Source organism: Scomber scombrus, chromosome 21 (assembly GCF_963691925.1).
Source record: "Scomber scombrus chromosome 21, fScoSco1.1, whole genome shotgun sequence".
NCBI lineage: Eukaryota > Metazoa > Chordata > Actinopteri > Scombriformes > Scombridae > Scomber > Scomber scombrus.
The window spans coordinates 2,419,939-2,442,609 of NC_084990.1; the positions used below are offsets into that span (position 1 = coordinate 2,419,939).

General features: G+C 39.1%; 2 protein-coding genes across 2 annotated transcripts in view; one reads left to right on the forward strand and one right to left on the reverse strand.

The window, feature by feature from the left end:
* The window catches only part of LOC134003709 (AT-rich interactive domain-containing protein 5B-like), a 29,356-nt gene extending 13,569 nt beyond the window's left edge, over positions 1–15,787 (forward strand). Inside the window, exons 4-10 of the mRNA XM_062442979.1 lie at positions 3,863–4,093; positions 9,200–9,342; positions 9,535–9,763; positions 9,911–9,963; positions 11,255–11,352; positions 12,148–12,358; positions 12,958–15,787. Of these exons, the coding sequence (XP_062298963.1) occupies positions 3,863–4,093; positions 9,200–9,342; positions 9,535–9,763; positions 9,911–9,963; positions 11,255–11,352; positions 12,148–12,358; positions 12,958–14,853 (2,861 nt within the window). The 3' untranslated portion in view covers positions 14,854–15,787. The remainder of the gene's footprint in view (positions 1–3,862; positions 4,094–9,199; positions 9,343–9,534; positions 9,764–9,910; positions 9,964–11,254; positions 11,353–12,147; positions 12,359–12,957) is intronic.
* Positions 15,788–16,564: 777 nt separating this feature from the next.
* On the reverse strand, positions 16,565–22,044 carry LOC134003804 (zinc finger protein 300-like). Its single transcript, XM_062443153.1, has 3 exons — positions 21,904–22,044; positions 20,166–20,476; positions 16,565–18,936 (listed from the first exon to the last, which is right to left on the reverse strand). The coding sequence occupies exons 2-3, from the start codon at positions 20,392–20,394 to the stop codon at positions 17,657–17,659; spliced, it is 1,509 nt and encodes a 502-aa protein (XP_062299137.1). The 5' UTR covers positions 20,395–20,476; positions 21,904–22,044; the 3' UTR covers positions 16,565–17,656.
* Positions 22,045–22,671: the final 627 nt, after the last annotated feature.

The following is a 22,671-nucleotide window of genomic DNA, read 5'->3' on the forward strand; positions in this document are numbered from 1 at the left end:
TAAAAGAATATAGATACCACTCTGACTCATGTGCAACTGCTTTGTTAAGAATATTCAAATTGCAGTAAATCATGTATTTGGTCTGTTTATGATAAGAAATGACATTCCTTGTCCAGAAAGTGAGGTGGGACACAGGGAGGAGCAGAGAAGAGCATGTAGTCCTGAGAGAAATAATGTCTTAAAGAATGAAAGTGTAGATTTTGCATCCCACAGATGGAAGCTGGTAAGAGTTACACCAAGAGACAAACTGTGTGTTGTGTATATAAATAAGAAATGATCACAAAGAAAGGAAAGGGAAAAAACATTGTTTAAAAAAATGTACTGAACATGTAATCCATCCATCCAAGCACAAGCTAGCCTAATGCATGCTGGTGTGTATGTGTGTGTGTGTGTGTGAGTGTGCGTGCGTGCGTGCGTGCGCGCGTTTGAAAATGTGTAGTGTTTGGTCGGCACTGCTCCAGTAGCGCTGTCAGTCAGGATTATAGGAGTCATTTGTTTCAGACAGGCGTTTTGTTTCAGCTTGTAAAACAATTTTCATCTACAGCAGCTTGACAAAAAAAGCTGTTCTTAATGTGTCTGTATTATGCAATCATGTAGAGCCTCTTAAAAATGTTTTGAAGTGGGTGCCCTTTAGATAAGATAATATCTGTTTTCTGTCTTTCAGTATAGTTTTTAGGTACTACTTATCCTCAGTATTGTACAGTGTGGACATCATAACTTTACACTTATCACTCAGCTGATTCACTCATTGCAACAGTTCCCTCCACTTCCCCAATTTCCTGCTAATGTGTTGTACGTTTTTAGAGTTGTTTCCTTTTTAAAGATCTCATGAATTTGATTCTTTGATAACTTTAACCTCCTGCGTCCTCATGTGGGAACATTACATTATGGGTTTGCTGGACCGTATACTTCATTGTGCTTAACTTTGACCTGTTGTCCTCATTCATACATACCTTTTTGTGCCACCTAGTGGAAGCGAAAGCACAATACATTAAACAGTGTAAAAACAAAATGACAGGCATTTTAGCCAAGTCAGTCAACAGCTGATCCCCAGACAAAAGTGGACCAGGTAGAAACCGTATCATATTTTATGGTTGAAACTTATTTATTTAATAACGTTTGTAGTTTGATGCTATACAAATTTGACTAATTTTAGCAATAGCAACAAGCTATGACACTGCTAATCAGGAAGTACTCGTTTGAGGACGTTGGGAGTTGTAAATATAAGGAAATAAATAAATACCCATTATCCCCATATGACTTTTCAAAAACGACTTCCTGTTTAAAGACAATGCTTTGTTCTTGTACTTATCAGGTCCTACTAATCTTAAATATCTAAGAGAAATTAAAAATGCATACCAAACAAAAGCTTGGGTCTCAGGCTGTTAAACAGAAGAGACTTTGTCTGTCAAATCTAACTGTGTCTCCTGTTCATACTGACCATTAGAAGATCCTTTTATAATGCACTTACAATGAATCTGTCATAACAGATGTTCAACACATAACATTAATTAATTAATTCAATACTGAATCTGCTGATACCAGTTCTGTCTTTTCCTAACTTTAAAATCATTGTACCTCATGTATGGAACTCAATTTTATGTTGCACTAAAACTCCTGGAATAAGAATAAGGACATTGTGCCTGCAGCTGTCTTTGTTGTTTTGAAATGAATTTCTCTGGTTTTATAAGACAGAAAATCTAATTTGCCTCCTAATTATATTCAGAATAATAGCATGCAGTTTTTTTAAATTGTACTTATATTTTTACTGCTCCATATTAACTGTAATTACGCTGATGGAAGTTTGATTTAGTGGCTCTGCTGGCTATAAAATTGCCCATTTAACACTAAATAATCTCATAATAATGACTGTTTTCTTCTAATGACTGAGACAAGACCCCCAAACTGACAAAGTTAGAATCTAGCTGGTGAACACAGTGGAGCGTTTAGCAGGTAAAGAAACCGATATTTAACCAAAACAGAGCAAAAGGAAGGTTGTAATATTGGACTTCTATTCATTAGAATGTCACAAACCCAACTCCACATCAGTGGTAATACTGCACCATGTCTGGTGGGTGTTGTTTTTCCTAACATGTTCACCATATCAACAGCTTATTGTGGAGTTCTTCTGCCCCCAAGTGTTAAAAAAGCAACGAATGCAGCTTTAACCAGTCAATCTATATAGTGAATGTGACACAGTTTGTAGTTGTGTCTCATTTTTTCACCTTTTTAAACATTCACAGTGAAAATGCACTTATTTGTGCATTTGTTTCCAAGAGATGTTACAATTTAACGCAACTTGGGCCCTGCTGTGGAGGTCTTTCTATGGTACAATGAAGCAGGAATTGTTTGACCTTTTGAAATATTACAGTAATAGATAATTGAGTAATTTGAATTTATTTCACAAAAGTGTGTTTCAGTACCAAAAGGTCATAGTTGCTAAAATTCTTCAATCTCAATTTATAAAAAGATGGATTGTATTTGATGTAATGAGGTCTCGTATGTGTACCTCTACTGTCACTTGCTTCATCAAATTTCATAAATAATGTACAAGTCTAACCATAGAGCAGATTCATGTCCCTCATAATCTGACACTGGCACCGACACTACAGCTGGTGTGCTGTACAGAAGTTAAATATATGCACAATTTTAAATACGACCGTTCTTCAGAGCAAGCAGCTTAGAGGTGGTTGTCAATGACAGAAAGTGTGAATACTTTAAGGATTTAGCTGGCAGTTTTCTATATGTCTACTTACAAGTATTGTGTGTGTATCCAAAACCTGATACATCTTATTCCTCTGTGCCGTAGACCTCCATTGTTCAATAACACTTATCATTCTTAGTCTCTAGAAAGTAGTTCCTTGTAAGACTTTGTAGCCTACTGAAGTTCTTTGAGTAAGACGCAATGAAGTATAAAGTCAAGAGGTTGTAGCACAGCAAACATAAAGGTTGCGTAAATTGACCTGTATGTCCGCACATGCTCGGCGTTGTGGTGTCTACCATACAAGAAACCTTTCTCCAGAGACTGAAAATGGCTGCTTTTAGTCGTTTTTTTGAACAACAACTGTCTAAAATGTGTCAATTACGGGTGCGTAGCTGTATAAATCCTGTCTTGGGGCAGCTGTGGCTCAGAAATTGAGCAGATCATCCACTAATCAGAAGATTGGTGGTTCGATTCCCTGCTCCTCCAGTCCACATGTCCACGTGTCTTAACCTCAAATTGCTCCCAATGACTCAGCCATCAGTGTATGTATGTGTGTGAATGGGTGAATGTGACATGTAGCGTAAAAGCACTTTTAGTGGTCGAAAGACAAGAAAAAGCGTTATAAGTACAATCCATTTACCATTTATCATTTAAATAAAAGGTTGAATAAATTGTATATGTTATCATACTTATATTAGCATGTTAGCAGACTGAGAGCTAGCTTGCTATATGTTAAGTGTGTTAACATGCTAATTATGAGGATGTAAACATGCTGTATTAAGACGCCTTATGTTTCAAACTGAATTCAACAACATGTGCAAAAAATATTTAGAATGAACATCTTGCTAATAGCATTTAATGTAAAATGTAAAAGCAACTGAAAAAAACTGCAACATAGCCAGAAACCTGAACGGATGCTAATGGGTCAGCCCTGGCAGTGGTATGGAAACACCAGTCAACAATGTCATGATAACATGGCAAGATGCAGCATATTAACACACTTGATGTTATATTTCAACCTGTTTAATTCATATTACTCTATGATACTTTCAGCTGAATGTAAGCATGCTAGAAAGAGTATTTACATAAGGATGCTAGCATGGCTTTAGAATGACTCCTTTTCTTCCTAACATTGTCCCCTTATTTGCATTTCTTTAGGTGAAAGTGTGACACAGAAACAGGTAGTAGTCCTGTCCTACCCCCGCTACTGCAGGTACCGCTCGGTTGTGGCCCGTCTACGCAAGCAACCGAGCTCTCTGCTGAGCAACCAGGTGGTTTTGGCACTGGGGGGCATCGCAGTGTTTTCTGAAAACTTGCACATCCTGTACTGTCGAGAAACGTTCGAACACCCGACGCTACCGCACAACGACAGTGTGTGTGATGAATTCGGTGAGTGACATATAAGTTTTACAATGTTACAATTAAAACTACTACACTGAGAGGTGATTATTAAATGTACTGCAAAACGCTATATTGAATGGCTATTGCATTGGGGGGGGGGGGTATTTAGGGAGAGATAGCAGGTCAACAGTATATGCTACATATAGTTGGTACACATGAATCTGAATCTTTAGGTTTACATCTGAAAGCTGGAAACCTAAAGATTAATTTAAGATGCTGAGCAGCACTGCAGTAATCCGATTTTGAAAGTTTAGAGTGTAAAAGGGCTTAGAACATTACAATAGAAGTTTATAATGGTCATTCCTAGGCTTAATTATATGTCATATGTGATGTTTTTATGGGTTGATAGAACTTGTTATACAGATTTGATGCAAAATCTTACAATTTTTGACCATTTGATAATGAATAAAAATGGACAAAAACCACATCAAAATACCACATAAAGACACTAAGACATTGAGAAACACCACAGAAAAATAAATGTTGTGATTTGCTATCAAGGACCTTTGACATTTGGAGATTTCTGTGAGAACTGATGGTGATTAGATGGTGAAATTGTCAATGTACCTATGAAAACCACAAATCCTCTGAATGCCCTACGTCTCTAGTTTGTGCTCTAAAGTTTAATTGAGGCTGTGATAATCCTAGAAGTCAATTTATATAATGAGCAGTTTCTTGCTACAATGAACTAGCTACTGTGGGAACTAACATCATCACATATTAATACAATTGGGCTCATTGAATCTAAAAGAATTCCAGCTTTTCCAGTCATGCCCAATTTATGCAACTCCAAGTCTCAGATTCAGATTCAGATTCAGCTTTATTTATCCCCCGAGGGGCGATTCAGATTCTACAAGCCCAACCTCACATAAACAAACAGTAATCAACCATTGTTGTGTAATCACATTTGTTCCTACACAACAATATCAGAGTAGGCAATAAATGACCAGCAGGGGAATAAAATACAATACTACACAATACTATACTGATACAGCTGAATAGGAAACAGCTGAATAAGGTGCTTGAGAATATTGCACAAAAGTGTTGCTCTGAATAGAGTAAAGTGCAAAGTGAAGTGCCAAGGTTCCTTGCACACAAAATATACATAAATAACATTCTTTGGATAGAGGTCGCTGTTAATGATACTTACTGCTTTCTGGAGGACCCGACGCTCCCAGAGAGAGTTTAGATCAGTCAACTTCACTACAATATTTTTGAACAGACTTTGACCACACTGCCAAGACAATTTTTGTCTTTCACAGACAAACCACCAAACCAGCAAAAAAAAAGAAAAAGTTAACAGGCTCTCAATGTATGACAGGTACACAGTACACAAGATGGGTTTCGACACGTTAAAAGAGTTCAACTTCCGCAGTAAGGGGGTTCTCTGCTGACTCTTTTTAACAATTGCCTTGGCGTTTATATCAATTCTGAGACGGGAGTCAAATATAGTGCCCAGATATTTGTAAGTATCCACTATATCAACATCTTCACCATGAATAACACGAGCCAAAGGAGTAATCTTGTTATTTCTAAAGTCCACCAAGAGTTCTTTGGTTTTAGAGACATTTAAATCAAGGAAACTATTATCACACCATTTAACAAAATCAGTAAGAGTGCAGCCATGGTCCGACTCCGCTCCCTGGAGGAGTGATAAAAGAGCAGTGTCATGTGAGGATTTTACAAGAAAACTACTTTCTTTACAAGACCTGCAGCTGTCAGTGTACAGAATAAAGAGCAGTGGTGAGAGAACACAACCCTGCAGAGAACCTGTATTTGAAACCAGTATGTTTGACCTGGCACCATTAACTAAGACCTGTTGTGGTGTATTTGTTAAAAAGTTTAAAATCAGAGATAGGAGCTGGTGGGGTAAGTTCAAATAAGAAGCCAGCCTCTCGATCAGGATGTGAGGTTGCAGCTTATTAAAAGCTGAAGAGAAATCGACAAATAAAAGTCTGACATGAGCTTGAACTGAAGCGGGTTGAGTTTGCCTACCAAGGGAGAGCACCTCCTCTTTTAATATTTTCTCAACATTTTTCATTACGAGGGAAGTGAGTGCTACCGGTCTAAAATCATTCAAATCACTAGGATTTTTGATCTTGGGAATAGGAATTAAAATAGAAGATTTCCACACAGTGGGCAGCTGACAGCTGTCAACACACATTTGAAAAAGCTTTCCTTTTCTTAGTTTTCTTAAATAAAATATTGACCTGGTCCTGAGATATTAATATTTCCCTGTGGGGTACCAAGGAGTCCCTGAGCTTGGAGACCTTTGAACTTAAATCAGTCTGTTTAGGGACCCCAGTATACAGAAATATTCAAATACACCGTTCTTAGTATAGGCAAAAATTGTTTTGCCTAAAACTGCTTGGGATTATCATAAAGTGGGCATCTCTACAAAGTGGAGCACTTGTGGGTACCAGTAACCATTTACAATCAGATATCTTGAAGTAGGTCAAGGGACAGCTTGGAAAATGGCTCGCAGAAATGAAGCCTAAAGTGAAAGAACACTGTCAAAACTGTGTTGTGATTGTTCATTGGATAAACTGCTATATCACTGGTAGTAATTGTTAGTAACTGTACTTACATCCATGTGCTTTATTGCATGTTGCGAACATGTATCACTTATATCTGAGGACACACATAATTCATTTTCTAAGTAATGCAGGGTACCTATCATGTGCCCTCATACACTCGTCCTACATTTAAGCACTTTAATCCCAAAGAGATCAGGTGACAGATGAAGCTGTGAGATATTAGTCGAGGGAAACAGCACAATCAGGTAAAAATGATGGCTTGTGACCCAGAATCTGCATCGTCCCAGTGTGTCTTGTTTTGGCCACGCCTTTCCTCCTCTGAGATTTATAATCTGGGTTAACAAAGAGACGGTTATGCAAGTTTTAGCAGGACATATGTTACTACCATTTGTCATATTAAGAATTCAAAGAAACACCCAGATAAGGCATTTGCTATCTGTTTTTCTCTTATGTCTTCATTTACTGTGCCCTTAAACAGAATGAAGTAAGTTGTCAGTGGAAAGCAGCAAAGACAAAATAAAGTCATCCAATTTCCTTTCATTTTTTACCATAGTGCTGATACTACACATGTCAGCCCTGGATACTTACAAATAGCAGCTTAGCAATTTCAGGTTGGTGCAATCTGACCAAAAATCAAAGGTGAAAGATATATAAAGAAGCCAACTGTTTTATTCACTAGTATTATAGATTCTAACCTCTTCAGAGAGGAAAACACCCATCACCATCTTTTATTTTAAATTTTTTATATTAGAAAGAATGTCCTTCCTAATTGGAAGAGACCTCTTCAGCTTCTATAAATCATGTTTTTTATGACTTTGCCTCCATCTAACATATTTTTTTCCCCTTCTTACAAGTCTTACAGTTGGTTGATGTAATAGTTTTCACATGCTTGCCTTTGACTAATTGTTACGGAAGATTACATTTCAGGATATATCACAGTCTTGAATCTGGGTTAATTTGACTATAACACGACATGACATTACATGGATTGGTAATGCTGTGTCCTGAAGTAATATGACAGCATCATATAACACACCATGTAACAGAAATAGTCTAAGCACATACATGACGGCACATACATGGCTGTCACACTGTGTCAGCTGCTATGGAAACAGGAGTGATGTCACTTTGAATATGGTGAACAGAGGTCTGTACTGACCCAGGTAGCCTTGACATTAGCTGTTCCATATTCAATCAAGAATGAATGTTTTATTCAGTCTGACAGGTTCCCAGGGGGGGAAGGGTGGGAGGGTCATTGTAGCACATCTGCTAACATTTCAGTTGCTTTCGTTTTTGCACTTTTACTTCAAATGACTCATTAACTACTTTCAACTATGACTGACACACTACAAATACGTGCACGTACCTCAACTTTCTCTAGACATTCAACCGTAACTGCTTCTATGTTTCACAGATTCAGTTGACATCGTTATTTAAATTCATCTGCTTTCGCTTTTTACGTTTCTACTGACGATTCCTCTGCTTTCAGTGCTCGATCGTACAATAACATAATTATCTATGTCTATATATGGATACGATAAGTATGCTACATGGACATGACCTTTGACCTCAATATTGCCACACCTCACATTAGCAGCTAAGAGGCTATTCATGTCACATTGGCTAAGCTAGTAGTGTCCTCCATTCCTCACTGTGTACGTCCTGAGTGGAGACTGTAGAAGAATTAAAGGTAAAAAACTGTTTTTAAACAAGTGTAGCACACACTCTCCAATCCCACCCCCCACCCCCCTTGATTTATTATTATATTATATTATCATTATATCAGTGGAATAAAATGATCTTCAAATTACAATAATATTGTTCATCGCGATTATTTCTAAGACAATATATCGTCCAATAAAAGTAGTTATCATGACAGGCTTACATTTCAATCAATTCTGAATCCTTATTGAATCTTATGAGGTAATTCAAGGTTAAAATGACACCACCATCACCTTTTGTTGGCTATAAATGTAGAAACACGACAGCTTTCAGTGGCAGCTTAATTAATATTTATACACTGAAACACAACTGATAACATATTGAATTAACAGCTACAGCCTACTGTACTTCACCAGCTACTTTACATCATCCATAGAGCCTGATTTACTAAAGTTTGCGTGTTTAAAAATGTGTAAACGATCATTATATCAGTTGTATAAAATTAGTGGTAATCAAATGACAATAATATCATTTATTGCGATTATTTCTGAGACAATATATCGTCCAACTAAAGTAGTTATCAGGCAGACAGGCCTGCTAATTCCTTTCAATGCTAACACGCTAGCTGGCAATTCCTGTGTTTGCTTCTACTAAACTCCCACACATGGCACCACCAATGTCAATCCAGCCATTTGAATTAATATATTGGAACCTTTGACCTCAATTAATAACGAATAAGAGTCAATGTGAGAACAGCTGTGTGGTTTTGTTGGACTTGTGTGCTAATGCTTTAGTGGAAACAGCAAGAGCAAAAGGATAAAGAAGAAAACCCAGTTCCTTCATTTTTTCTAGCAGACATCTACAACACACTGCTGTCTTTTTATCTGCTTCTTAGCTCCTAACCTGAAGGGTCGTCCCAGGAAAAAGAAAGTACCCAGCCCTCAGCATTGTGGTCACGGGTCAGAGGCTAATGGAAGACGTCAAACACCACCTACTTCCAAGGAGACTGAACAAAAGGGAAGAGGAACCAATGTCAAGGTGCAAATGAGTGTATTATAGTAGTAACAGCATTATTCATTCTGTGATTAAATAATGATTATGATAATGTCAATAAGCTGCATATGTGATGTAAAAGGGTCACTCATAGAGCTGAATCCACTGAGAGTTAACAGCCAGCTCTGCAGCTACTCTCTTTCATTTTCTCTAATCTCTGTCCATTGTTTCTTACAGATAACAGCACACAAAGTAAGCTTATCTAAACCCAGAGGAAACAGCAGCAGCAGTGATGTGAGTGACAGCAGCGAGATCACAACACTTCCACTGTCAGAGGAGAAACGAGGAAGAGGACGGGGGGTGGAGTACAGAGAGGAGGAGCAGGCCTTCCTCGTGTCTCTGTATAAATACATGAAGGAGAGGAAGACGCCGATTGACAGGATCCCCTACCTGGGCTTCAAACAGAGTATGATAACATTCTACTCAACTAGTTAATCACTAATTGAGACTGGTTAATGTGAAAAGAAATCAGCAACTTTCATTTTGATTTTAATCCTGTATGGCTTGTTTATATCTTGTCATATTGATGTGTGTTTGTGTCTCTGTGTGACAGTAAACCTTTGGATCATGTTCCAGTCTGCTCAGCAGCTAGGAGGATATGATGTGGTGAGTTTTACACTGTGCTGATGACAGCTCAGCACTATGTTGTCACTCAAACAGTAATACATTATTCTGTTTGCACCAGACTTTACCACTGAGTTCAGTTTGATGTTCCAGATGTGGTTGAGTTATACATATTCAGCAAGTGTAACAGACAAGCTCACAAGTTTTCAAGTTTGTCTTAAATCAGGGGGGTCAAACTCATTTTTATTCAAGGGCCACATACAGACCAATTTGATCTCATGTGGGCCGGATCATTGAAAAGATGGAAGGAAGGAAGGAAGGAAGGAAGGAAGGAAGGAAGGAAGGAAGGAAGGAAGGAAGGAAGGAAGGAAGGAAATAAGAAGGTAAGGAAGATAAGACAGACAGAAGGAAGTGGGGAAGAAAGGAAGGAAGGACGGACAGACAGATGGAAGGAAGGAAGGACAGATGGAGGGAAGGAAGGAAGGAAGGAATGAAGAAAGGAAAGAAGGAAGGAAGGGAGGAAGGACAGATGGAATGAAGGATAGAAGGAAGGAAGAAAGGAAGGTAGGAAGGGCAGATGGAAGGAAGGAAAAGAACACAGGAAGGAAAGTGGGGCGGACTAGACCCCTCGGCGGGCCGGTTCTGGCCCGCGGGCCGCATGTTTGACTCCCTTGTCTTAAATCAACAGTCAGGAGCCCAAATTAACATTGAAACCTTATTTTCTTGATGTAATCATTCCTCCTGTTTATACTGATCATTAGAAGATCCCTTCATTATACACCAAGAATGTAAATCCACAGTCCTCCTTTTGTGCAATCATGTATTTAAAAGTTGATCTGAAGCTAATATGAAGCTTCAGCTGAGTCAAATCTTCATCTTCTATGTTTCAACGTTACAGTGTTTTTAGTGCCAAAGTCTTTTTGTTACTATTCTTCCACCACAGCTCAACAGGGAAACACTAAGAGGGAATTTGATGCTAAAAAGACTGTAAATGTGTCAGATATCACTTGATATGACTAACCCACACTGATGAAGCTCAATAGAAGCAGATCATGTACTTTTAAATGACTGTGTGGACACACTGTGGATTTAGTCCTCCATCACTTCCATTGAAAGCACATTAGAAGGAGATCTTTTAATAGTCAGTATGAACAGGAGGATGCATGTATACAAGGATTTACAGTAACATTCTTATTACACTGGATGTAAACATGGTCATCTGTTTACCTGCACATGTCTGGTTCTCAGTGAGTGCTGAGATAGACTCCAGCCCTGGTGAGCATGCACAGGGATGTATGCACTGACTGCATTTTGTTTGTTTGTGTGTCTGTAGATCACAACTCGTAGACTGTGGAAACACGTTTATGATGAGCTTGGAGGAAACCCAGGCAGCACCAGCGCAGCAACCTGCACACGTCGACATTATGAAAAGTGAGTGTGTATATGACACCCTTTTACAAATGGCACATTCACAGTAACACAGGCAATACATGAATTAACATGTCTATTTGGGGTTTTTTTTTTCTTCTTTCTTTTTTTTGTTTCCTCAACATTTTTGTAAATAAAAGCACCTCAATACATTTTTGCAACTCCAGCTGTGTTATCTTTTCTTATACAGTTGACCCACTTTTTTTGTGACAATTGTATTTCCTGTACAGTTCAATCTGAACATTCCCTTTGGGCACAAGTCGTCTGCACATGACAGTTATTGTGCTTAAAGTTGACTTTTTAAAATCATTATCACCATTATTCAACCTGGATTCACTCCATTTGTTACTGTGTTTTCATTGAAAACATCTCAAAAGGTTTAATAAATCATACCTTTAACTGTTTCAATAGAAACAAAAAAAGATTATGAATTAAAACAACTTTCAAAACAATATTTTTATTGTAAAAATATTACAGCCTTTACCATAAGTAGACATTTCAACTGATTGGTAGAGCGTGTTTTTTTGTGTGTGTTGTTTTTCTTAATGATTTGATCTGATTTATTAGTGTGCATTTACATTATTCTGTTCAATAAGCTCTGTGAAACTTTGTCAAAAAGTATGATTACCTATAACTAGTCTAGTTTAGAAAGCCTTTAAGTACGATGAGAGGGGACATGACCATTCTGCATAGTTGCTGATGAAGGTTTCGGCTGGCTTATATTTCTTAAATAAAGATCCAGAAGTAAATTGAAATGTGGTCAACATGTGTTCATTCACCTGTTTGTCTCTCTTCCAGGCTCATTCTGCCCTATGAGAAGTTCATCAAAGGGGAAGAGGATAAACCTCTCCAGGACAAAACCAAGGAGCAGGAGGCAGAGTCAAGCACTGAATCTTCTAATAGTACCCTGAAGACCAAGCTGACCGATGAGGGGAAGCAGCAAGCCCAGAAACCTTGCCCTGAAGAAGATAACACCCTGAAAACCAAAGACCACATCCTGAGCAGACCAGTGAGTCTCACTCTGTTAACCCTCCAGTATCCATTATTACATTGGCTCACATCTGCATGTTTGTGGTGTAAGCTGAGAGTCTGTGCATGCTCCCCTGAGTGCATGCTGAAGACTATTAAACCAGAGTATTATTTGTCTGTGATTGAACTGACTGCTCATACAGTATGTTGAGCATGTGGTGGCCAAAACCTGATTATTGTTCTCCTAGCTTTGTCCTTTACTAATTCTCAGTGCAATCGGAGATACATTTAGTCTACCACTAATATTATCTATCATGATTGGCAAAGACAGATTACTAGAAAGAAAGATGCTGCTGATTAGTGCTACAGATAAATCAAGTCTATTAATCGACTTCTAAAGTAGAGCTTTTTTTTTTGCTTTACTAATCAAGAGCATGGAATGTATGATTATGTATGATATGAGAAGCGACATACATAGAAAATACCTTTAAGGCAACTGTCTATCTCTTTGCCATAACCTTTAAACACTTCAACCTGGCCTTGTGAACATTATCTGAATTTAAACCAAAATCTTTCCTTTTCATTTACAGCACCTTTCTGTTTCTCTCTAATTTGTTTTGTCTCCCTCTGTCCTTGCAGGATTTGATCGAACAAAATCCTCAGCTGAAAATTGAACCCCAAATCTGCCTGAGCCGTTTGGATCCCTTACAGCCTTCACGTAGTAACAGAAAAAGACAAAGCCCGACACAAAACGACAGGGAGACACAGATGATCACTCAACAAGAGGAGAAAGATGAAGTCATGAGAAAGAGGAGATATAGTGGACATGACCTCACCTACTTGGCAACTTCTCCTCTGGCCACTCCAAAGGTTTTAAACCATGCCAACTCAGTAGTGGATCTCTGGCAGCAGGAGCTAGTACCAGTAAAGGACCAGGACCATACTGGGAAACCAAGAAATTTACAGTCTCCAACAATCCCAGACCCATCGAATGAGCAAGCTGAACTACCAAGGACTGACAACACTTCCTTGGATTTCACAACCTTCCTCCAGTCCTCTGGAGTTAACAAGATGATAATATCTCCAGCAGCAAAGAAAAAGCTCCTGTCACAGGTCAACAGAACTGGATTACTCAATAATAACTATGGTCAGCCCCCTCTGCTCCCTCGCTCCAATTTAAGCAACTGTAACTTTGAAGAGGCAGCGGAGCGACCAGTTGTAGCTGCGGAACCATCATTTGTGGTACTGAGTCGGCCTTCTGTGATACAGCAAGCACAGAGCTCCGAGGCACAAGTTCAGAGAGGTAGAGCGAGAAAGATTCGAGAAAGCACACGTCCTCCTTTATATTCACGTGATCATTTACATTATAGGCCTCCTTCTCACTCCCATCCAGAAGAACCACAGTGTTCCTCAATACCTTTGCTGATGCCAAAGATTCCCCATTCCAGCCAGATACTTCCTGGCTTCCCTCATGGATCTAAAGAACCCCAGACACAAGGACTTACTCCCTTAAGAGACTTGAATAGCTCTGCAAGATTCCTTCAGTCTGCTGCGTCTCGTGATTTAAACTACCCCGCTTTTACTGATCAGGGAAAATCTTCCAATCCAACAACAATATCTGATGATCAACCCACAGATCTAAGTCTCCCAAAGTCTTTATTTAAACCACGTCCACAACCCTACATCTCCTGTCCAAACACATGTTCCATAATGTATCAGGAAAGTACCCCACCTTTCAGTGTTGGCCAGTACTCCAGAGCTTACCAGGTGCCTCCACTTACTGGGTTGCTTCCAAACATACACAGTCCTAGACAAGATGTAGCAGTTGAACACTATTCTAGGGCCACTAACCTATCAGTAAATGGTATGGTCTCCAATGGAGCAGTAGGAGACATGAGAAAGCGACAACGATCAGAGACTGATCTTTACAACAAAATGATTGAACCGACCCATGCTGGCAGAATTGACTCAGGATCTCAGCTTGCAGCAAACAATATCTGTCTTGTACGACCCCTCAACCAGGGAAGGAACAAGAGAAGGACGCAAGCGGTTTCTCGCAAGGAGGTACCTTCCCCAACGCCTACGAGAAGGATCAAGACACCAGAAAATTCAGTTGACAGATTTGTGGAAGGAGGTGCAGAGGGGGCAAAGGGAAGAGGACCTGCTTCCCACTCTCTCCTCTTCAACCTTGCTACCCCTCAAATCTACCCCATCACACTTTATCCCGCAGGGGCCCTCGCATTCTGTCAGGTTCAGGACATGTGCAGGGATACCTTAGCCATAGACTACCCCCATTCTTCCCCCATTCTTTCCAGCCACCAAAATCAATCATTGGACGTCCTTTCTCCATTGGTCTCGCCCTTTGCCATCCATTCTTTGATGATGCAAAGGCAGCTGTTGTCTCACCCAGCTCTCTACCAACTACCACCTTCATTTGACGACCTGGTACGCCACGGTCTGTATTCAGTCAACCCGCTGCCCGCCTTCAGCAAGCCACAGATAAACTCAGTTCACCCAAGCACAAACCTCTCTTAATGTACAGGCTGTGACAATTGACATTACTCTCCCTTGGGACTCAGGTCTGATGGTTTCTAAGTACGTGTGTGGAATATGATTTTTACAATTCTCATATAGATCACATGGCTATATGTATCATACAGGCTTGGATCCTGATTCATGTGATCTACACCAGACTTGTAAACTGGAATTCATTTTTACATCAATCTGCTTTTTTTTTTCATTTGGACAGTAGAAAAAGCACAGGTATAAATAATGTAATCTTTGATGACTCTTTTCCATTTAGCTGCTGTGGTTTCAGGGTCCTGGTGTTGCACATTCTGGCTCACTGTTGTGATGGATGGACGGTACCAAGGCACCAAAACTTGTTTCACCCCTGTAACACCTGTAACATATTATTTTAGTATATTGTGTTAGGGTTTGTGCCAAATGAAGAACTCCACAAGACTGTTGCCTCCATCTTTAAATGTCATTGGTGCTGTAGTAAACGTTTCATTTAGCAGATTGACTAAATGCTCAAGTGAGATCAGAATATGAACACCCATGAGCTCTATTCATATTTTGTCTCAACAAAACTATTTTATGTGTAGACTTTACAAACACATGTATTATTCATTTTACTTTAGCATGTTGTACAATAATGTATATTTACTGCAGCAGTTGTGATACATAAATGACACAGGCTTCTCAGACTTTGCATACATGTGAAAGTGAAAGTATTAAATCAGGGAGGTGTTGCAGTGCTTTGAGGGGAAGTCCTGCATACTATCACATATCACTGTGCTTGCTCAGTTCAGTGCCCCCTGAGCTTTAAATCATTCTTCGGCATAAACAGACAGAAAGCACCTTTGTAAGGTTTCATCAGCCCATCATTAGCTGGCTGATATACTTGAATAGAACAGAGTCATTGTTAATGTTACTACGACAAGTCGTGAATGTCTACTACTATTTTTTTTAAAAGCCTTTCGCCTGAGACTATAGAAGGATGTTGTTTTTTTCTTATTCATCATTATCATAGAATAAACCTAGATGTCATGCTTGTCCACATTAACAGCTACTTCACACTCACACAAACCAGGCAGCTCAGTAATTAGTCAGAAACAGTCATTAGCTGGTCTTATCCATTCTGATGATAACACATCAGACTTCACCCCAGTTCATTTCAATGGATAAAGACCTGATAACATGTCTCTCTTTTACTGTATGTTAACAACCCGCACACTCTGCTGTTATGTTGTTTTATTCAAGCCATAATCAATAATATAACTGCCACGCATTTCTGTAAGTATGTTGTTGGCATGGTGAGTTTTCATTTGCAAAGTGCCTCCTGTAATATGTCATCTGTTGTTCAAAAATGTAAACAGGCATATTAATAAACTGTTAAAACTGCTCTGAGTTAATGTGATAACAGTGTTATGTTTGCCTTCTGGTGGAGGAAATGGAATATTTTGTATTTGCAGATACTGCCCTCAATAATGGTGTGAAAGCTCATAAAATACAATGTGAATATCAATTTTCAGCAGAGGAAGGAAACTGAATAAATGCTATGAGACACATGAGATTAGTTTTACACTGGAATTTTTTATATATTTCATATAAAAACACATTTCAAACACATTTTTGCAAAATAAAATATTACTCATTACAAATCAGAATTGTGTAACCTCATAATAAATAAAATTAAAACACAGTCCTCACAAAAATCTACATTTCTGAAGTGCTCAACATAATGGAACACTTTTATTTTTTTGGGAACCAAATTTTGTCAGCTGTTTCTTATTTCACTGGGTTTTAAAGATACAGTGACATAAGGAGAAAACAACCATGAAGTGTTGTATATTACACCCATAATGACAACAAAGCAGAGTGTTGTAAGAAATATTTCTGTACTAATGCCAGTATAACACCCAAGTTTTATTACTAATACTAAAATGTAATCTTTTAATTTGATATCCTACTTTGAGAAATATGAACCCATTTTTCTATAAAACCTTTTTATCCATATCACAAAGAAGCCAACGTTTGTAAATGTTGAATGTTGCCTGAACACAGGCAGCCTTACGAGAGCTTTGCTGCATAAAATATCAAATTTAGAGATTCTTCACCTTATGAACAGCTGTGAATAAAACAATCTCAGCACAATTTAGCACAATTCATTCATTTCAATTCATCAAGTTCACATTGGTGGATTTCTTGTTTGGAGGGGAAGTTACTTCGATTAGACCTGTCCCAATAATTATCAACTTATTGTACAATAACATAATTATTGACATCATCGTGTCTGTATATGGACTTAATATTTCCACATTAGCAGCTAAGAGGCTATACCATAATGGCAGTCTGTATTTTTACAGAAGCGTAGTGCCCACTCTCCACGCTCTCATCATTATATCAGTGGTATAAAATAATCGTACAATCTGACAATAATATTGTTTATCACGATTATTTCTGAGACAATATATCATCCAACAAAAGTAGTTATTGTGACAGGTCTAACTTCGATGACGTCTCGTATACTTCGGCTCAAAAACTGACACGTAAATTAATTCTTGAGATTGTGTCAATCTCAGTTTTTAAGCCAACGTGTACGAGAAGTCCTTGAAATGCTCAGAAAATCCACATTTGAATATGAGCTGGTCAAACTCCATCTCCTGATGAAGATCATGTGATTGGATCAAAAGCTCCAGAGCAGCTACTCATTGTTAATCTTGTGGTGAGATGGTCTTGTCAGCTGTTGATTTAAATCAGAATAATATGATGAAAAAACAATATTGTGAATGTGAAAGGACCATTTCTGCCAGTATCAACACTGGTAGAAGGATTAGAATCTGTGGGTCAGCATGTGAGAGTCAAGAGAAGACTTCTGACTGAAGCAGCAGCTGCACTCTTGGCACTGATAGGGTTTCTCTCCTGTGTGTTTCCTCATGTGAACCACCAGGTTTCCTTTCTGCACGAAGGACTTGTGACAGTGTTTGCATTGGTAGGGTCTCTCTCCCGTGTGTATCCTCGTGTGGTTGACCAGGTCCGACTTCTGACAGAAATTGCGCCCGCAGAACTGGCAACGATACGCTTTGTCCTCGGTGTGGATCTTGACGTGTCGTATCAGGGTTTTAGTGAGGGAGAAACACTTGCTGCAGCACGGACACTTGTAGGGTTTCTGAGCTCCCGCTTCCAACTGAACCACGAGCTCGGCAGGTTTTCTCGAAGCTCTACTCTGCAGGATGCTTTCAGCTTCCTCGTCCTGATTCGTGGCTCCACACAGGAGCAGCTGATGGTCAGTGGAGGCGGTGTCTGATGCTCCACTGTCTGCTACGGCCGGCTCGGTTTTAATGTGAGGAGCTGGAACTGTTGCTGAGGAGTGTTTATCTATATCTGCAACAGTCTGGATCTGATAGAGACAAAGCGGCTGCAGTGACTCCTGCTCAAACTCACTTTTATCATAAGGGGCGATGGTGAGAGGAAACATCTTAACACCACCTGCCTCCTTTAGATCTTCTTCTATCTTTCTGTAAGGTGTTGCAGAACTGTGCTGAGTTTCTGGATGAGCGTTGAGCTCAGAAGTTTTAGTGAAACACTGCTGGGTTTTGTGCTCTGTGTGTTTCTGACTGTGAATAATCAGACTGTCTCTCTGGTCAAAACTTTGGTCACAGTCTTCAGAGCTTTTGTGAACCCTGGTGTGTATGATAAAGTCAGACTTGTGGTAAAAGTAGCGCTCACAGAACTGACACTGGTAAGAAAGAGAAGTGTCCTCCGGGTGTCGTTTCACGTGTCGCACCATCGTCTTTTTGGAGGAGAACACGCTCAAGCAGATGGGACATTTAAACGGCTTATTGGCTTTCAGGATTTTTAAAGGCAGCTCACACTCTTGTTTAACATCTTCATCGTCTTTATCGTCATAGCCATCGTCGTCAACGTCGATCAGTATCTCGTGGTCGCTGTCAGGAGAGTGTGGGTGAGCGTGGTTGGTGTTGGAGGACTCTTCTGTCGGCTCTGTCGTGGAGTTTCCTGCTTCCTCCCAGCACACGTTCACGTCGACGCTGTCGGGAGGCGACTGCTGATCGCGTGGCGACTTCACATCTGTGTCCGACATCTGTAGAGAGTCTGAGGCAAAGAAAGAGACTTAATTTTACTGATGCTGATGAGTTTTTAGGATTCAGTCAACTCAAAGGCAATATATACTGGAGGAATGCCAGATGCATCATAACACCTACACACTTATTTTCTATGTGAGTCCACAGACTGAAGGCATCACTGCAGGTGTATCAACACAGCAGGAAAATAGCTTTAAATAAATAACTACATTTAAGGCTTGAAAGAGGTTAAACTCTCTCATATTTCACAAAAATACAAAGATTAAAGAAAATGAATTCACATTTTTTCTCTGGATTTTTCCTCAGATTTCTGTTGTGATCCTTATAAAGCAGTTCATACTACATCAGCTACAATAAAAACATGCTGTAATAAAATTGTGACATTGATGCTTTTACTTGGTGGAGTCAACTATGAGCTGTATTCTATAGACAGCATCCATCTGTAACTCCTCCACCTCACTGCCTTGTTTTACTTCTTCTTCTTCTTCTTATTATTATTATTATTATTATTATGTGTTAGTGACAGGACTGGTTGTATTGTGTATCAGTTTACACTTACTCACTACTAGTGTTCTCCATGGCACAATTATATTGCAGTACTTTTTCTTATAAATAAACCCATCACAACATGTTATTCATTATTTCTTCTTTAATAATAACGCCTATTAAAAAAGGATGACATCTTCCTATATTCTCCCCTCCTGACCTATACATAATATTTATGAATTGATCTTTGTGACTTATGTAGATTGTTTCTATATTTTTGAAGGTTTTCACGTTCTACTGTTTATTTATTACTGACTGTCTCAGATGATTATTGAGCTGATAAATGTGATTTTAATATTTTCAATACATTTTCTGCTTACTATACTCATGTATATTTGAGTCCAACTGAGGAAGAGGAAGGTGCAGCCTGTTATCAATAAACTCTGCCTTTTGGATTTCAGATGTATATTTCCATTATTCAGCATAAGCCTGAAGAAGACAGTGTGCAGGTGTTCTCTTTTTCCTTTTTAATACCTCAGGCGAAAATGTTGTGATGGGTTTATTTTTAAGAAAAGCACTGCAATATAAGCGTTCCTTGGAGGGCACTAGTAGTGAAGAAACAACTCAGGAGCAACTCAGCAAGACATTTTTTGATGAGCAAAAGCCTAAAGTGAAATGCAGTGTTAAGTACCACAGAAAACGGGCAGTTGTGTGTTTCTTCTGTTTTTCTGAGCAGACTTGTGTTGATCTGACCTTCACTGTGTGACTTGGCAGCGTCCAGCAGTCTGCGGTGGCTGTCCACCACCCACTTGGAGCAGGACATCTCCTCCTCGTACTCTACGATCGTCCTCTCCACGATCTTGAGGATCTCCTCAGCGGCGGCCGACAAACACTCGCCGACGAGCGCTCTCAGCAGCTCCATCTTGGCCGTCTTCACCATGGCGATGTGGTCTCCACGGCACCAGCGGTGGGATGCAGACATGAGCGAGCTGGTCACTGCTGACGACTGCACGGCTCCACCCCGGCTCTCCGTGTGCTCAGATCCCACCTGACTGCAGCCATGACTGCAAATACAGCACAGTGATGTTATGGTTTATTAAAGTGAGGAATAAAAGTGTACATATAAATGAATGTTTAAAGCTTCCACAGGTGCTTTTGATTTAGTATCAGTTTCTCAATTTTTTGCTGGCTCTCTTTATCTTCTGAGCTGATACATTGAACATGTTGGGCCATGTAATTCAGACAAAAATTATCCTATTTGAAAACATACATTTTGGTGAACACCCTGCATTTCCCTTCTATGTATACTGAGTGTGTATTATGGAAGTGAAAATAAAACTGATTCTGATTAACCTCAACCTACCCACATTCAAAAAAACTACTCAAAGGAAAAGGTTCAAAATCTTCTTGTTTCAATTAAAACAAGTTTAGTTTAGTTCAGTTAACTTAATTTGTACAGAGGTTAGGATAAAATATGACATAGTAAAAAAAGTTTCATAATGCAGAAGAAAACCTATAGTTCTTATTAAAAACATACCAATGCATAAAAACACAACAGCAAATAGACAAAAAAACAAGTGGAAAAAACAACAGTGAACAAGGTTATCCTCTCTGTAATCATTCCTCCTGTTCATACTGACTATTAAAAGATCTCCATCTAATGTGCTTTCAATGGAAGTGATGGATGACTAAATCCACAGTGTGTCCACACAGTCATTTCAAAGTAGATGATCAGCTTCTATTGAGCTTCATCAGTGTGAGTTAGTCATATCAAGTGATATCTGACACATTTACAGTCTTTTTAGCATCAAATTCCCTCTTAGTGTTTCCCTGTTGAGCTGTGGTGGAAGAATAGTAACAAAAAGACTTTGGCACTAAAAACAGTAACGTTGAAACATAGAAGATGAAGATTTGACTCATGTGGACGAAGCTTCATATTAGCTTCAGATCAACTTTTAAATACATGTTTACACAGAAGGAGGACTGTGGATTTAGTCCTCCATCACTTCCATTGTAAGAGCATTATGAAGGAATCTTCTAATGGTCAGTATGAACAGGAGGAATTAATACAGCAAGAAATATAGGTTTCAGAGTTCATTTGGGCTCCTGACTGTTGATCCTGACGGACTTGAAATGTTTTATTGAACTTTTAGTGTGTTTTATATAAAGATTTGATTGTGTGTCTTTGTGTAGCTACCTTGAAAAGTGCTGGTATGACTCCAGCATGAATGTGTAATACTAATGAACAAGAGGCACAAACGGCTAAGCTACTGCTTGTTGTTAATGTAATTAGCTGTTGTATATCTGCTTTAACAGCAGTATATTCATCATGTAACGTTTCTTTCAGTACAATAATTTAGAGAAGTTTTAGGTTATCTGCCGTTCTCTTCATCTTTTTAGGTCTTCCCCCAAATAGCTAACATATGCTAAATAAACAGTTAGCATCAAGTAGTTTGTGTCAAGCAGAATAACAAGTGAATGTGACGCTTACCCTGCTGACAGGCACTGTTGAGTTAGCAGAGTTAGCAGTTAGCTGTTAGCTGGCTGAGGTGCCACTTCATACAAACAAGAGCTGCTACTAACAAGCTGCTGACTGAAGACACACACTGTTACATAGGTCTGCTATATTTACTTTATTCAAACACACACACAGGGCTTATAAAGTATTAAAAGCTACACGTCTAACCAGCTTCATGTTACACAGGGCAGGGGTCACAATGCTAAAAACAGAGCTAACGCTAGTAACAGAGGAGCCAGCTTCTTCTTTTCGTCGGTTGTCGTGTACTGTTTCAATGACATCATCGCATTACCGCCACCTACTGTTCAACTCCTGCGCCTGCGTCCTCAACAACAGTTAATGCTATATTTAAATTATTAATAAATGCCAGAAAAAATCATAACACACTAAGAAGAGTTTCAGATTAGAATAAGTAACCGAGTAGATTTTGTTCCTTTCTGGTGGCAGTGTTGGAAACTAACAAATTCTCCCCAAATGAACCCTGAACTCCTCCCAGCACACACACACACACACACACACACACACACACACACACACACACACACTGCAATATGCTACTACTGCTGCACCTTAATATTTACATCCATATATTATATACCAAATTTTACAGCTTTGAAAGTTGCCATCTGTGTTTGACTGCAGTTATTATGTTCAGTGTTGATTGATTGTCACTGTGCCTCTCTCTTTATTTCTCATTCTCCCCCTCTGCTCCGTTCCTCTCTCTCTCTCTCTCTCAACCCC